A 15,522-nucleotide genomic window follows, 5' to 3' on the forward strand; every position below is an offset into this window, starting at 1 on the left:
TTAAACATTTATTTCCAGAGTGCTTTTAGATTACTACAATGCAACAATATTCTTGTCCTTACCTTTTAAAAAGTTCAGTACAGCAAGTCTCCATGTTGGGCACTGTGGTATTGAAGGCTGTGTTTTGAAACAGACCCAAGCAGTCGAGCGGAGGGACGAAAAGGATACCTACAGGTAGAACAATGATAATGATAACAGTCTTAAGTCAATACTAGATTGTACTTGATCAAAACCACCAGCTGGGGGTGCTTTGGCTTAGTGGTTAAAGGACAAGTTCGGTATTTTACACTTAAAGCCCTGTTTACAGATCGTATCTGATGAAATAGAACGGTTAAGATTAAAATTTGGACACATGCTCCTGTCCCGAGAATTTTAGGTTTATTTCGCTTTTGTGGACCTATTTTGCCAAACGCGTCACACCCGTGATTCTTCCGTTGAGAGCTTGAATAATAGACACTCCAGCCCAGTTGGTGGCGATAATGCACCTTTGCCAATTGCAAGCAAACCACGGGCATTTCATTGAATACACAGAAGAAGCAGAAGAAGAAGCGGCGGAGTAATACCGTAAAGGTGCTGCGGTCTCACAGCACGTCCTATTAAGTCAATGGAGTTGGACAAAAACTACGATAAAACCTGTTGGAATGCATCTTTTTCAGCGATTTTTGAGTGAACATATCAGTGAACACCCCCTGACCACTCGGTGAGTTTCACGTGTTTGTAAACGAAAGTTTAATGTGTTTTTAGGACGGAATCTTCCAGTGCATATAGACAACCATTGTGGGGGTGGGGGGGGGGTGGGGGGGGGGGAGCGAAATAAACCTAAAATTCTCGGGACAGCAGCATGTGTCCAAATTTTAATCTTAACCGTTCTATTTCATCAGATACGATCTGTAAACAGGGCTTTAAGTGTAAAATACCGAACTTGTCCTTTAAGATCTGTGCTGGTAACTTTACTGCTGGAAAAATTGGCTTTTTAATCAAATTTGGCTGTCTATACAGTAAAAGGGTGGAAATTAAATTAAATTGGTGCTACCTGACTACAGAAAACAGAGATAAAAGGCTGTTGTCTTCCCTTTTACCAAATAGGTAGGAAAACTTAAACACCCATAATGCACTGGGGATAATGGAGGGACAGAAAGCTCTCAGATTTCATAAAAAAGATCTTCATTTGTGTTCTGAAGATAAACAAGTCTTACGGGTTTGGAATGATATGAGGGTGATTTTTGGGTGAACTATCCCTTTAAAGGGATAGTTCACTTTGAAATTAAATTTTGGTATGTTTTAGCTTACCTCAAGGGCATCCAAGATGTAGGTGTCTTTTTTTCCGCAGTAGTTTCAATTTTGATATTTTTAGGTCAAACCGTTCTTGTCTGTCAGTCATATAATGCAGGTCTATGGTCACTGTCTCAAAGAGCATGCACAGAGTCCAAATTAAAACAATTCCCCATCGTCCAAATTAAACAATTCCCCATCGTAAGTACACATTGATGGCCTAAGACACGAAACGAGCGGTTTGTGTGAGAAAACGAACAGTATTTATATAGTTTTTACCTCTTGTACACAGCCATGTCCAAGTGATCTGAGAGCGCGGGCGGGTATAGATATATACAATAGAAGTCGCCTTGGCTACTGCAGTTCATTGGAACGAAACCGTAGCCAATGCGACATCTAGTGTATATATCTATACCCGCCCGCGCTCTCAGATCACTTGGACATGGCTGTGTATAAGAGGTAAAAACGATATAAATACTGTTCGTTTTCTCACACAAACCACTCGTTTCGTATGTGTACTTACGATGGGGAATTGTTTAATTTGGACGATGGGCAATTGTTTTAATTTGGACTCTGTGCATGCTCTTTGAGACAGTGACCATAGACCTGCATTATATGACTGTCAGACAAGAACGGTTTGACCTAAAAATATCAAAATTGAAACTACTGCGGAAAAAAAGACACCTACATCTTGGATGCCCTTGAGGTAAGCTAAAACATACCAAAATTTAATTTCAAAGTGAACTATCCCTTTAAGCCGTTCTTTTACATCGTTGCGTAATGACGTCAGTAATACGTATTTTTAACATTTCTGCGTCATGTAAGCCTTCATTTCATGTATTCATATCATATCATGAAATCAAGTGAGATTAGGTGAAACATGCTTCAATAAAGCATTCTTTCAAAAAAGAAAAGCAACAGTGAGGAATCGAAGGAATCAAAATCAAGAGTTGATTCCAAAAATTTTTATTGAACAGCCCCAGCAATTCATAATTGTATTCTTGATCAAGGCTTCATGGAGACTCTAATGTGTAACGTAAGTTGCTTTAAATAAAAATGTCTGCTAAATGACAACTTAATGGCGTGTGGTGATACATAAAGCTGTGATGTTGGTTTGACTTTGAATTAGAGACTGCTTACCAGCAATACAGGCATTGATCAGGGAAACACATGTGCCTGTGAACAAGGCTCTGAGCACTAAAGCAGATATGTCACCCTTCTTTGATGGACAGATAGAAGCTGTGGAATAATAACATTTTAAAAATGATCAGTAAATTGTGTTATTAAAAGAATATGTAACTGAACAATGGCAAAAAGATGTCACAAGGTACATCGTTTAAGCACACTTCATATAAGTGCTTTAAATAGATACTCACACAGGCCTCCAATCACAATACCAAGAGAGCTGAAATTAGCAAAGCCACACAAGGCATAGGTGCAGATGATTTCTGATCGAACCTGCAAGTGGTTTGAAAAGCACACTTGTAATGCTTCTGACAAACTTCAGATTACGCATTTGACTGATTATTAACGGCATATTTATACACAATTTGAAGAGACGTTACTTACTGAGAGAAATTTTTGATCTGCAACATCTTCTAAACTGCCATTAAGTCTGTTGTTTTTGAGCACTGACAGCTTATCATAGGCTATAAACTCGTTGAGGAAGAGTTTAGTGCCAATAAGTTCAGCCACTGTAAAAGACTCGTCGTATGGAATTCCCATCATAAAGGCCACCGGCATAAACACATAGGAGCAGATCAACTGCAGGGTTGAAAGTAATGGCTCTGTTAAAACACTTCGCTTTTGGATATAAATATGTGTAGGATGATGATAATGACCGTTTAATTTTGATATAACATGAATATACACTGTATAACCATTCAAAAGTTGTTATTTTTTAAAGAAATAATTACAACAAGGATGCATTCATTTGATCAAAAGTGACAGTAAACTTATATATCAACTATATGCTGTTCTTTTTAGTCTTCTATTCATCAAAGAATCCTTTAAAAATTGTATTACGGATTCCACAAAAATGTTAAGCCGAACAACGATTTTCAACATTGTGTTTCTTGAGCAGCAAATCATCTTATTAGAATGATTTCTGAAGGATCATGTGACACTGAAGACTGGAGTAATGATGCCGAAAATTCAGCCATCACAGGAATAAATAGAATAGAAAGCATTTCAAATAGAAAGCATTTATTTTGAATTGTAATAACATTTCATATTACTGTTTTACTGTATTTTTGATCAAATAAATGCAATGTGCGCACTAGATTTGGGTAATACACACCTCAAAACTGACATCTGGGTATCCCACCATGCCTCCAAACCATCTGAGAGTAGCATTTATGAAGCCCAAAATGGCGAGAAAAGCAATCAGGTTAACAGCGATGTTGGCCACAAGTCCAATAGATGCCGACGCACCATTGCTGACAGCTTCCAGGACATTCTGCTCACCACTGAGAACAAACAACAAGACATTCAATAAAAACATGTTAACACAAAACATACAATATGTAGAAACCTAAACTGCGTATTTGAGAGGTGAACCCACCCAGTGTCAACTTTAATTTGACTTTTAGATGTGAACTTGCTCTTTTCAGTTTCAGGGTAGGATAGTTTGGAGATGGCTAAAGCACATGGGGCAGCCATCACCGATGCAGAAATCAGAGACGAGGCATCAATCTGTGTGGAGGAGACTTTAATGATCCCATAGAGAACACATTTACAGTGCTATGCATAAGTTTAGACACCCATGCTAAAGTTGACTAAAAAGAGGAATAAAAAATCATCTTTTGGAAATTGAACTTAATGCCTTAATTTAAAAAAATAGGAAAAATCCAACCTTTAAGGACACCAATTTTCTTTGTGAATGAATAATGTATCGTAAATAAATAAATGTTCTTCCTTAAAATACAGGGTGCATAAGTTTGGACACCCCTATGTTAAATTCTGATAAAGTTCCCTTGGCCTTTGGAATTAAAATAGCCCCACATCATCACATAGCCTTCACCATACCTAGAGATTGGCATGGTTTTATTTCAGTTAGCCTAATAGCTGGTTTGATTTGCACTGAGAGATGATCTTATGGAAAGTCCTCCATGCCAATCTCTAGGTATGGTGAAGGCTATGTGATGATGTGGGGCTATTTTAATTCCAAAGGCCAAGGGAACTTTATCAGGATGCATAGTATCCTGGAATCATGAAGTAACTGGCCTTTAAAAATAAAAATCTGCCTGCCTCTATGAGATTTAACATAGGGGTGTCCAGACTTATGCAGCCTGTATTTTAAGGAAGAACAAATTGGTGTCCTTAAAGGTTGGATTTTTCCTATTTTTTTTTAATTAAGGCATTAAGTTCAATTTCCAAAAGATGATTTTTTATTCCTCTTTTCAGTCAACTTTAGCATGGGTGTCTATACTTATGCATAGCACTGTATTTGTATAGCGCTTTTCACAATACATATCATTTTAAAGCAGCTTTACAGAAAATGATAAGTGGTAAGAAGAACTAAACTCATTCATTTGTAACTAAATCGTTTTAAAAAAAAATTTCATTCCAACTTTTCATGGGAGATTTTTACCAATAAAATTAAGTACATGTTGCCGTACCCCAAATGAGATGAATGCCCCCATAACACTCCCAGCAATGGTGGCAAATCCTCCAGTCATGACAGCGTGAATCTCAGATTTGGTCATGTCCTTCAAATAAGGACGAATCAGGAGGGGCGCCTCTGTCTGAAACACATCAAAACATCACGTTATCATTGACCCAAATTTGTTTAATTGTTTAAAAGGATCTTCTACCTAAAGAAACTGATGTGCATCTAAATTCGTTAAGAAATATTTTAGGAAATTTGAGTGCATTTATAATGTTGCATCTTTATGTATTTCATTTAATTTATTTAATTTTAAAATGATGTACATTATTGAAAAAGGGTAGAAATGCCGTCACTGGGGCAGTACCCTTTCAGAAGGTACACCTTTGTACCTTATTTATCCCTTAAGGGTGCATATTAATAACTAAAGTAACTAAGTGACTAACTAAGTAACTAACTAAGTAACTAAAGTGTACATCTTAGCAGTGTTGGGTAACGCATTAGTTAGGAACATGAGTTATGTAATCAGATTCAAATGTAATGTAATCAACATGATTCTCTCAATCATGTTGATAGAAATCAGGAGTGAGTGCAGAGGCGTTGTGTGTCAACATGATGGGTATTTTAGATCTAGACTAAATATGAACATGCATTTACTCATCTCACTTGCACAAGATTCAGTATTGCTCAAAATGAATAAAAATAGTGACATGCAAACTCAGAATATTACACAAACCTGCAATGTTAAATTACACAAATATACTTTATTTATTTAATCTCACTTTATTAACCAATGTCTTTGCTGCCGACCTTTGATGATCCGATTCAACCATACTAATAAGCAAAAAGGACTTTAGATAAACCACATTTGTGTTTCTTTCTTTTTTTATTGCTGGAGTAAGAGGCTGCATCCGAAATCGCATACTTACTATATAGTAGGTGAAAAACAGTATGTGACAAAAGAAGTATGTCTGAATTCACAGCACTCATAAAGAGTAGGCAAAAAGTACCTGGATGTCCTACTACTTCCGGCGAGATTCTGAGGTGTGCATATGATGGACACTTTACTATCCCATGAGGCCACGGGAGAGGATTGATGAATGGAAGTGAAGCGATGTAACTGACGCTGGTAGGTCACATGATAAGGGCAACATGGCGAATCTAATACGTCCAGATTACATTCATAATACACACACTCATACTATATAGAACAAACTTTTTTAGTGGTCGCAAAGTAATTACTAAGTACTTACTAAGTATAAAGTAAGTACCTACTCAAGAGAGTAGGATGCAGCCAGAGTGTTGAAGTTTCTTCACCTGTGTCCTATTCCTCTGCAATCCAGAATAGCAGCACAGCTAAAAGTTTGGTTTTCTACTGTACAGGCGTGAATTTGCATTTCCTAAGCCTGAGGCTTATTCATTTCACTTTGGCCAAAAATAGTAATTAAATAAAAAAAAATTGTTATTAAAAAAACAAGCAAGCAAGCCCAGTCCAGGTGAGAAAAAGTAACACAAAAGTAACGTAATGCATTACTTTCCATAAAAAGTACCTAACACAATTGATTACTCTTTTAGGGAGTAACGCAATATTGTAACATTACTTTTAAAAGTAACTTTCCCTAACACTGCATGTTAGTACCTAAAGTGTACATATTAGTACCTTTTGAAAGGGGACTGCCCCAGTGTAAGCTTTTGTACCTTTTTTTTCTGGGAGTGAATGATGATATTACCTGACCAACAAAAATGTTCCCTGCCACACTGAGAGTCTCTGTAGAGGAGGTTCCCATCGTTACCTGCATTACCCAGGAAATCTTGACACAGAATGATACAGTGTTAATACAGCCATATGAAGTACATATTATGAAGGTCTCATAGGTTGAATCGATACAAGACTGGACTGAGTCACTTTTACCTTTGTGATGACCCACTGCATCACCCCAATGTAGTACAGCACGGACATTACACTGCTGAAGAACACCACTATAGGCAGAGCCTGCGAGTATTGAGCAACATTCAGAAATAAAAATAAACCCATCCATGCATTTCATGCCAAGCATGTGTCATTACTAACCTGGAAAGCAAATATGTTGTCAATGAGGTCTCCAAACACAAATGATGAACCATTTTTTGTGTAGTCCAGAAATATCTGAAAAAAGAAAGAAAAATGATTAAGATCAGGGAATGTTTTTTTGTTTTTCCTTCTCTCTTGTAGTTTAAATCATCAATTATTGTTTTGTTTCAATAAGTTACCACAGATTGTAAAATATTAACTTAATTTAATGAGATATATCTTTTTAAAGTAGGACGGAGATTATTTTAGAGGTGTCCAAATGTCTGAGGCCACTAGTGAAAATGCTCAGTTTTTTCTAATTTAATCAAATAATAATAATAATTATGTTTCATGTTATACCTGAACTTGCTTTCCAAGCCATTCGAAGGCCATGAGACCAGGCTCTGTCCTAATGATAAACAGGCCAATGGCAAACTGTAAACCAAGTCCCCAAAAGACAGTCCTCCAGCTCACCTACACAACATTCAATGCAAACAATGTTTTTGTTAACAACCACCAAAAAAAAAAAAAGGGAACAAAAACACACAATTTTTTATTAAATTTTTTAACTGTTTTATTGTAAGGAAATTACAGCCTCAACAATCTGATAAGGTTTGCAGAAATTCCAAAGTCTAAAAAAAAAAGCATTCCGAGATAAGCACGTTCAATAAAGCATGTAACGCAGGTGTGTGTGTGTGTGTGTGTGTGTGTGTGTTTTATCACTCACCGCAGTTCTGTGTGCAGAGAAGAGAAATATGGCAATAATGAATAGACAGACACCAGCAAAAGAGATGAGCTGCTCTGGGCGCTGTCGTGTGTCGATGGCCAGCCATGCCACCAGCAGTCCCAGCACAATTACTATGAACACCCTGCAACATACAGAGACATATCAACCATGACACATGCGTTTAGTTATGATTTACATATTTGTATTATTAAATGCACACATTGCATATTTTTATTATATTTAGAGCAGTGGTTCTCAACCTTTTCAAAGGCCCCACATGGTCCAACGCAATTTTCAAAGACTATCGGATATATTTCCAGTATTTCTGCTGTAATTATGATAAAGCTGTTTTTTTTTGTTTGAAACATTTTATGAACAAAAACCAGGAGTATTGATAAATCAAACTAATTAACCACAATTTATTTTGTGACTTCAGAATGTTGTATGTTCTTCAATTAAAAACAACATTTATTGAAGGGGAGAACTACATTAACAGTGCTATGCATAAGTTTAGACACCCATGCTAAAGTTGAATAAAAAGAGGAATAAAAAATCATCTTTTGGAAATTGAACTTAATGCCTTAATTAAAAAAAATTGGAAAAATCCAACCTTTAAGGACACCAATTTTCTTTGTGAATGAATAATGTATCGTAAATAAATAAATGTTCTTCCTTAAAATACAGGGTGCATGTGATGATGTGGGGCTATTTTAATATCTGCCTGCCTCTATGGGAATTTAACATAGGGGTATCCAGACTTATGCACCCTGTATTTTAAGGAAGAACATTTATTTATTTACGATACATTATTCATTCACAAAGAAAATTGGTGTCCTTAAAGGTTGGATTTTTCCTAATTTTTTTAATTAAGGCATTAAGTTCAATTTCCAAAAGATGATTTTTTTATTCCTCTTTTTAGTCAACTTTAGCATGGGTGTCAAAACTTATGCATTGCACTGTATGTTAATTATTTTAATATTTTTATGTTTCAATTTTATTATTATTTTGTATTATATTGTAGAAATAACTGGTAACACTTTACAATAAAATCTAATTTGCTAACATTAGTGAATGCATTAGCAAACATGATCTAACAACGAGCAAATCATTTTTAAAGCATTTATTAATCGGAGTTATTAATCTAATAGTATTGTTCATGTTAGTTCACAGTGCATTAACTAATGTCTTAACAAATACAACTTTTAATTGTAATAATGCCTTAGTAAATGTTGAGATTAAAGGTACACTATGCACCTTTTGGCCCTTTAGCAGTTAAACAACAAAACTGCATGCTTTTTGCAGAAGAACATTGTTTTGGTTGTGCTTCGGCTCTGTGTGACTGTGCGGATGAATATGGTTCTTTCTCATAACTTAAAAAAAAAGAGAGAGAGAGATTATCCTACTGCTCGTAAAACATCACTACAAGGCTTAAGAGATATAACCAGTTTAGATAGAAAGGATCTCAAGCTGACTAGCTGAAGACGTTACTGTAGCTTTACTCATTAATAGACACGGTACTTCCTTGAAAATAAATCCCAGCACAGCGCTACAGAAACCATAATGAAATGAGATTATCATTTCACAATTGAATGTTTTATAATAATCCTTTTTAGAAATGATTTACCTGTTCAATAGAATATCTTACTCGCCTGTTGAGAAATAACAAGGTAACACTTTATTTTGATAGTCCACTTTAGAGATTCTACTAACAATAAGTAACTTTGCAACTACATGTCAACTAACCATCATTAGAGTATTAGTAGACTGTATGTTTAATATCTGCTAGCACTTTATTTTGATGCTCCCCCAACAGAAATTCTTCTGACTATAAGTAATTTGGCAACTACAAGTCAATTTATTCTACTAACCCGAACCCTAACACCTAACCATAACCTAACAGTCTACTAATACTCTAATGACAGTTAGTTGACATGTAGTTGCAAAGTTACTTATAGTTAGTAGGATGTCTAAAGTGGACTATCAAAATAAAGTGTTACCCATAACAATGCCATTTCCACGTTGCTTTTACAACATTTCAAACCCCTCAGTTCACACCATCTCTGAAAAGTCAAGCTAATGTTGACTCTGGTTTTATTACGAGCTCTGTCGTTCTCTTTCTGCCAACAGTCTCTCCTCTGTTCGGTGTTTATTTAAAACGGGTGATTCCCCAGTGGTTCGAGATTAATCGATAGATTAATAAATGCCGTAGACATGTTGTTCATTAACTAATGTAGTTAACTAATGTTGTTATAACATGCATATTCTGTTATGTTCAGTTTTGGTTTGGTTTTCACCTGAGCTCTAGTTAGTTTCCCTGGCTGTTACTTCCACACACCTGCTTCTGTTCTCCTCAATTACATTCCCTGTGGTTTTATTAAGCCTTGAGATCTTTCTGTTCAGAAACCGGTATCATAAGTGTATTCTTTGTGGATTTATTAAAGATTGTTTTCTTCCCTATTGCTTTAATTGTGCACTGCATAACAGCCACTGACCACTGAAGTGTTACCAAATAATTATTAGAAATTATTTTAGTTTAAATCTTGCTTTTAGCATTTTTTTTATTTTTTATATTAATAACAATTTATTGATTTAAATACTTAAAGGTCTGTGATAAACATTAATGTTGTCCTACAAAATGAATTACACACAGTCAAAACCTCATACATGAATTTTCTTATCTTTAAAAACATAAGTGGCTAACAAGTTGTTACACAATACATATCTCACATTGCTGTACTAGTTGTACCCATTATAAGGCAACTTTTTATTAACAAAACTAACAAAAAAACATTTCTAAAATGCCGTAGGAAATTCCAGAGGGAATGGAGCTCTTAAATCAGCCACCTCCAAACCATTCCTAGCTAAATATACTAGAGCAAGGGTCAAATTGACAGTCAAAACAGTAAAGACATTTATAATGTTACAAAAGATTTCCGTTGAAATGCTGCTTAAAAAAAAAAAAAAAAAGTATATTCATCAGAGAATCCTGGAAAAATGTTTTCATTGATAATAATAAGACATGTTTCTTGAGCAGCAAATCAGAATATTATAATGATTTCTGAAGGATCATGTGACACTGAAGACTGGAGTAATGATGCTGAAAATTCAGCTTTGCATCACAGGAATAAATTACATTTTAATATATATATATTCAAATAGAAAACTGTTAATAATATTTCCCATTATTACTGTTTACTGTATTTTGATCAAATAAATTAAGACTTCTTTCAAAAACATTTAATAATCTTACAGACACAAACCTTTTTAACGACAGTCTATCAAAGTGTCCTACTCACCATTTTATCCATCTGACATTGGATTTGAAACACCTTTGAGCAGGCTTGAAGAACCTCCTTATTCTGTCACCGAAGTACTTATTCACTAGTTCGCACGCGACGATGAACACCCCAAGACAAGTGAGGACAACCAGAGCCACTGCCCTCTTGAAGTCCAAATAACATGCAGCAATGAAGTATGCCAAATAACCTACAATTTAAAACACGAAAAACATCAGGCATTATACACTGTTCACTTGGGGGAAATGGATAATGCATCCCGTTTAATTAGAAACAATAACACTCCTAAGAATAACTGTTCTTGACATCAATGGATCCATGAAGAACATTTCTGAACTTTCCAATGCACAAAAGTTTCTTTAAAGTGGAAAAAGGTTATTAAAATGACAAAATGGTTCTTTTAAGAACTGTTCACTGAAATCTCCTTTTTTAACCTTTATTTTATAGGGTGTATAGATATAAAACAGGAAAGATGAAAATATGTCACCTGCACCAAAGATCCCCAAAGCGATGTATTTGATTATTTTGGAGTGTGTCTTGCAGAAGATCTCTGCGACAGTGATGGGCATGCATGCTTTGCTGTGGTAAACAATAAATAATAGCTAAAGATCTTGAACATGGGAAGTGTAACAGCATAACTGGGTTGACATTGGGTTAGGATAAGCTTAATATGACGCATTATGCAATTTCATAGGAATTTTATTACTAAATAATGTGACAATGAAATCTGAGTGACCTCGAATTCACTGATTAAAATTCACAACCACACCTTAGGCATGATTTTGACTCCTCTGACTCTTCTTTATCACTGTCACTCAGATCGTCTGTTAATTTATCCTCCTAAAGATAAAAAAAAATTGAGCTTTTTAACTTGTTAACTTTTCAGAGAACTTCCTCATACTTCACTCAAGCCTACCTTCACAAATGCTGGATTGTCCACACCTGGTTCATTCCCGTACGAGACGGTTGTCAGCTGTAAATCTTCTTTGTCCGCTGTTAGGAAAGTATCAGAAAAAGTTTTACCAGCTCTAATGAACCTTGATCCAGCAATTTCTTAAGAGCTGCAAGTTTCTAAGCATGTCCGTTTTCCCATTTCATCCAAACAATCATTAACGACTGCCTACATATACGAAACCAACACCTCCTTTATGCAAACCATGGTAAAACCAGCTGTTCAAATACCTGTTTGAAAAATAAATCTCTAAAGAATGGAGAAGTAAATACATGGCTTACTCATTCTGCGTTCTCTCTGACAACTGCTGGGTCTTGAACCTTGAGCTGGAATATATACTCTGCTCACTTGGAAATCTTATCACTAATTAACTACATACTAATGTTTTTGTATTTAAGACACTTGCACGTTGCTATCAGATTACTAGTCAGTGTGGTAGTCATGAAACAGCATCTTTTTATCATTTATTACAGTGAAGCTCCACCTTATTTCAGAGGCCAACAAGATACAAAGTAGAGGAAAACAAACTATCAGGAACAACAAAAATGTAACGTGACGGAGGGCCTGCCATTCTATGGAGGAGGAGTGGCCAGTATTATTATCCATAATTATCTATATATCGGTAGCCTACTATAAAACACTGAGCGCTCAATTACCAATCAAAACTGGCCCAGTGCCAGAACACACAATTTAAATGTATTAGCCTAAATTATTCAACTTTGATAATTGCCTTAACCTTTTAAACAACTGAGAAGATAATACATTTTTATAAAAATCACCTGCAAGTTTATAATATCAGCATTACTAATTACATCAGCATATAAGAGTCAAATTAGACGACTACATGGACTCATCTCAAGGTCACTCATTTATTGGCAAAATTGTGGGGAAAAATCAGTCAAGAAAAGAAAATTATTGAAAATAATAAAATCAGAAATGTCAGAATGTCAGATTGTGCATAAAAAATGTCTTGTCAAAACCAGCCTATGTTGAACAATATTCGCTGACCCGGCAAACTTTTTCAATTGGATTGATGATTTTTTCCCTTTTTTTTAGCTATATATTTTTTAAATCTCTTTAGCATCCAGTGTGAAGTATTTCACTCAGTTCCCTGATCATTCCGATTCAATTTCAGCGAGTGAAGAACAAATGTATACTCACTGCACTATAGCTCACTGCAGAGCCAAATGACCTCCAGCTCCTCCTCTCTGGACGTCCATCTCTCTGTGGATCTAATGGATGGAGGGACAGAGCTGGGATGGGTGTAGGGATAGAGCTGGGATGGGTGGAGGGATAGAGCTTGGATGTAGGGATAGAGCTGGGATGGGTGTAGGGATAGAGCTGGGATGGGTGTAGGGATAGAGCTGGGATGGGTGTAGGGACAGAGCTGGGATGGGTGGAGGGAAAGAGCTGGGATGGGTGGAGGGATAGAGCTGGGATGGGTGGAGGGATAGAGCTTGGATGTAGGGATAGAGCTGGGATGGGTGTAGGGATAGAGCTGGGATGGGTGTAGGGATAGAGCTGGGATGGGTGTAGGGATAGAGCTGGGATGGGTGTCGGGGCAGAGCTGGGATGGGTGGAGGGATAGAGCTGGGATGGGTGTAGGGATAGAGCTTGGATGTAGGGATAGAGCTGGGATGGGTGTAGGGATAGAGCTGGGATGGGTGTAGGGACAGAGCTGGGATGGGTGGAGGGATAGAGCTGGGATGGGTGTAGGGATAGAGCTTGGATGTAGGGATAGAGCTGGGATGGGTGTAGGGATAGAGCTGGGATGGGTGTCGGGGCAGAGCTGGGATGGGTGGAGGGATAGAGCTGGGATGGATGTAGGGATAGAGCTGGGATGGGTGGAGGGAAAGAGCTGGGATGGGTGGAGGGATAGAGCTGGGATGGGTGGAGGGATAGAGCTGGGATGTCCATGGCGCCGGGCCTGAAGCAAGATGAACAAAAAAACATGATAACCAATATCAAAACACAATATATACCTGAAGAATGAAGAATTTTCAGACTTCCTATACTTTTAAGTCTACTGTTTAATGTAAGCAGCATACAGTTTGGTTTGAATTCACAATGCAACTTTTATAGGTGGGCCATGTTTACATTTGGCAGACGCTTTTATCCAAAGCGACTTACATTGCATTGCAAGGTACACATTTACATTCTTATCAGTTCTTGCTTTCCCTGGGAATCAAACCCATGACCTTGGCATTGCAAGCACAAACGCTCTACTGTTTGAGCTCTACTGATGACCCTCTGGTCAAAAACTTCGGGTCAAAAAAGCTTTTTTTAAGCACAAAAAAATGAGACAGCACTGCAGTGAGGTGTACGAACACTACCAGCTTTAGACAGTTTGGACGCTAGATGCCACTGTTGCACATTGTAGAATATAAATTACTTTTATGCCTGAATACAGAACATTTATACAGTAATAAAAACTCACTGGCAGCAATCTGAGCATAGCACACATGCATCGCGGAGACGTCTATTTGATGTACGTGTTTACATCTGGAAGACAGATTTTTTAGAGTGTTTGCTCATCTGCAATACGTCTATAGGACGTTTCCTGAAGACTGAAAGTTTTGGTCTTTGATGTTATCTTTGTACACTGATTATACACAATATGCACCTTTTAGATCAATTTTATTTCCATTTAACTTCAAATTCAGGTAAAATGTAGTGCCATTCTGACCCTAAACTGGTATATTATGCATTCAAGAGAGTAGACTGAAGACTGAAGATTTGAAGCATAGAATGCTTATGAAGTTTACAGAATTAATCAATTAAATGTAACTATCAGACAATATGTGGAATCTATGACTGTTTTCTTGGAAACTCGAAATCAGTCATAAAATTAAATGGTGCCTAATTCCTTTTAGTTAACACAAGATGACGCACACTTGCAGTTTAATAGACCGAATTGTGCATCACTGCATTTTATTGAAGGTCTAATGTGTACAAAACACATTAACAGACATTCATGAAGGCATTTTATGTGCTTTGCTGGAGCAAGCAGTCATGATATTTCTTTAATATCAGCCAAGTGTCTTTCCTGCAAATTTTTGTACAATGACAAGCACATAAACATTGATATTGCTTATTATCATTCTGACCTTTGTTTTTAGTGTCTTACAAGCAAGGGATCCCAGGTCTGAAGTAATTTCTGTCAATGTATTTGCAAAATAAGTATTTATTGTGGGTGAAAAGACCAGCATACGCTCTATGAAAATGTTTGAAAAGAAATGGTATTTTTAAAAGTGAAGGGCGGTGTTAGGTGCTTATCTACATTTTTGTAGAGGCTACATATTTTAATAGTTGGAATGGTCAAGGAGGAATTTGATGAGCTAAGGACTTATGAACTAGATGAGTCCAGTTACATTGTTTGGACATTGATGGAAATTGATAGACCTGTAATTGTATCATTGATGGAACTTGGAAACAATTTCTGAAATCAGTTCATTACATAATTTGACTGCTCAATCAATCCCACTTTATCATCAAAATTACGTATTCTCAAAGGAATGAGTGTTGTTTTTGATAATTTCAGTGATTAGCAATATTTCACATAGGCTACATGTTATCAGCACAAGTTAACCCTAATCCTATCCACCTTTCTCTTGGCAG

The 15,522-nt window shown here is 36.5% G+C and overlaps 1 protein-coding gene across 2 annotated transcripts in view; it reads right to left on the minus strand.

Annotated features, from left to right (window-relative positions):
* Positions 1-13,101, minus strand: part of slc28a1 (solute carrier family 28 member 1) — a 13,688-nt gene extending 587 nt beyond the window's left edge. Inside the window, exons 1-17 of one of the 2 annotated variants that reach the window (XM_082182518.1) lie at positions 13,066-13,101; positions 11,869-11,945; positions 11,722-11,792; positions 11,440-11,531; positions 10,953-11,142; positions 7,657-7,798; positions 7,290-7,403; positions 6,951-7,025; positions 6,792-6,872; positions 6,610-6,690; positions 4,893-5,018; positions 3,836-3,966; positions 3,572-3,740; positions 2,842-3,036; positions 2,649-2,730; positions 2,413-2,511; positions 63-168 (exon numbers count right to left, since the gene is read on the minus strand). In XM_082182518.1, coding sequence (XP_082038644.1) covers positions 63-168; positions 2,413-2,511; positions 2,649-2,730; positions 2,842-3,036; positions 3,572-3,740; positions 3,836-3,966; positions 4,893-5,018; positions 6,610-6,690; positions 6,792-6,872; positions 6,951-7,025; positions 7,290-7,403; positions 7,657-7,798; positions 10,953-11,142; positions 11,440-11,521 — 1,673 coding nt within the window. In that variant the 5' untranslated portion in view covers positions 11,522-11,531; positions 11,722-11,792; positions 11,869-11,945; positions 13,066-13,101. Of the gene's footprint in view, positions 1-62; positions 169-2,412; positions 2,512-2,648; positions 2,731-2,841; positions 3,037-3,571; positions 3,741-3,835; positions 3,967-4,892; positions 5,019-6,609; positions 6,691-6,791; positions 6,873-6,950; positions 7,026-7,289; positions 7,404-7,656; positions 7,799-10,952; positions 11,143-11,439; positions 11,532-11,721; positions 11,793-11,868; positions 11,946-12,185; positions 12,329-13,065 lie in introns of those variants that run through there. The other variant, XM_082182517.1, reaches the window with a different exon arrangement.
* Between the last annotated feature and the right edge of the window lie 2,421 nt (positions 13,102-15,522).

Source organism: Leuciscus leuciscus, assembly GCF_965113295.1.
Source record: "Leuciscus leuciscus genome assembly, chromosome: 10".
NCBI lineage: Eukaryota > Metazoa > Chordata > Actinopteri > Cypriniformes > Leuciscidae > Leuciscus > Leuciscus leuciscus.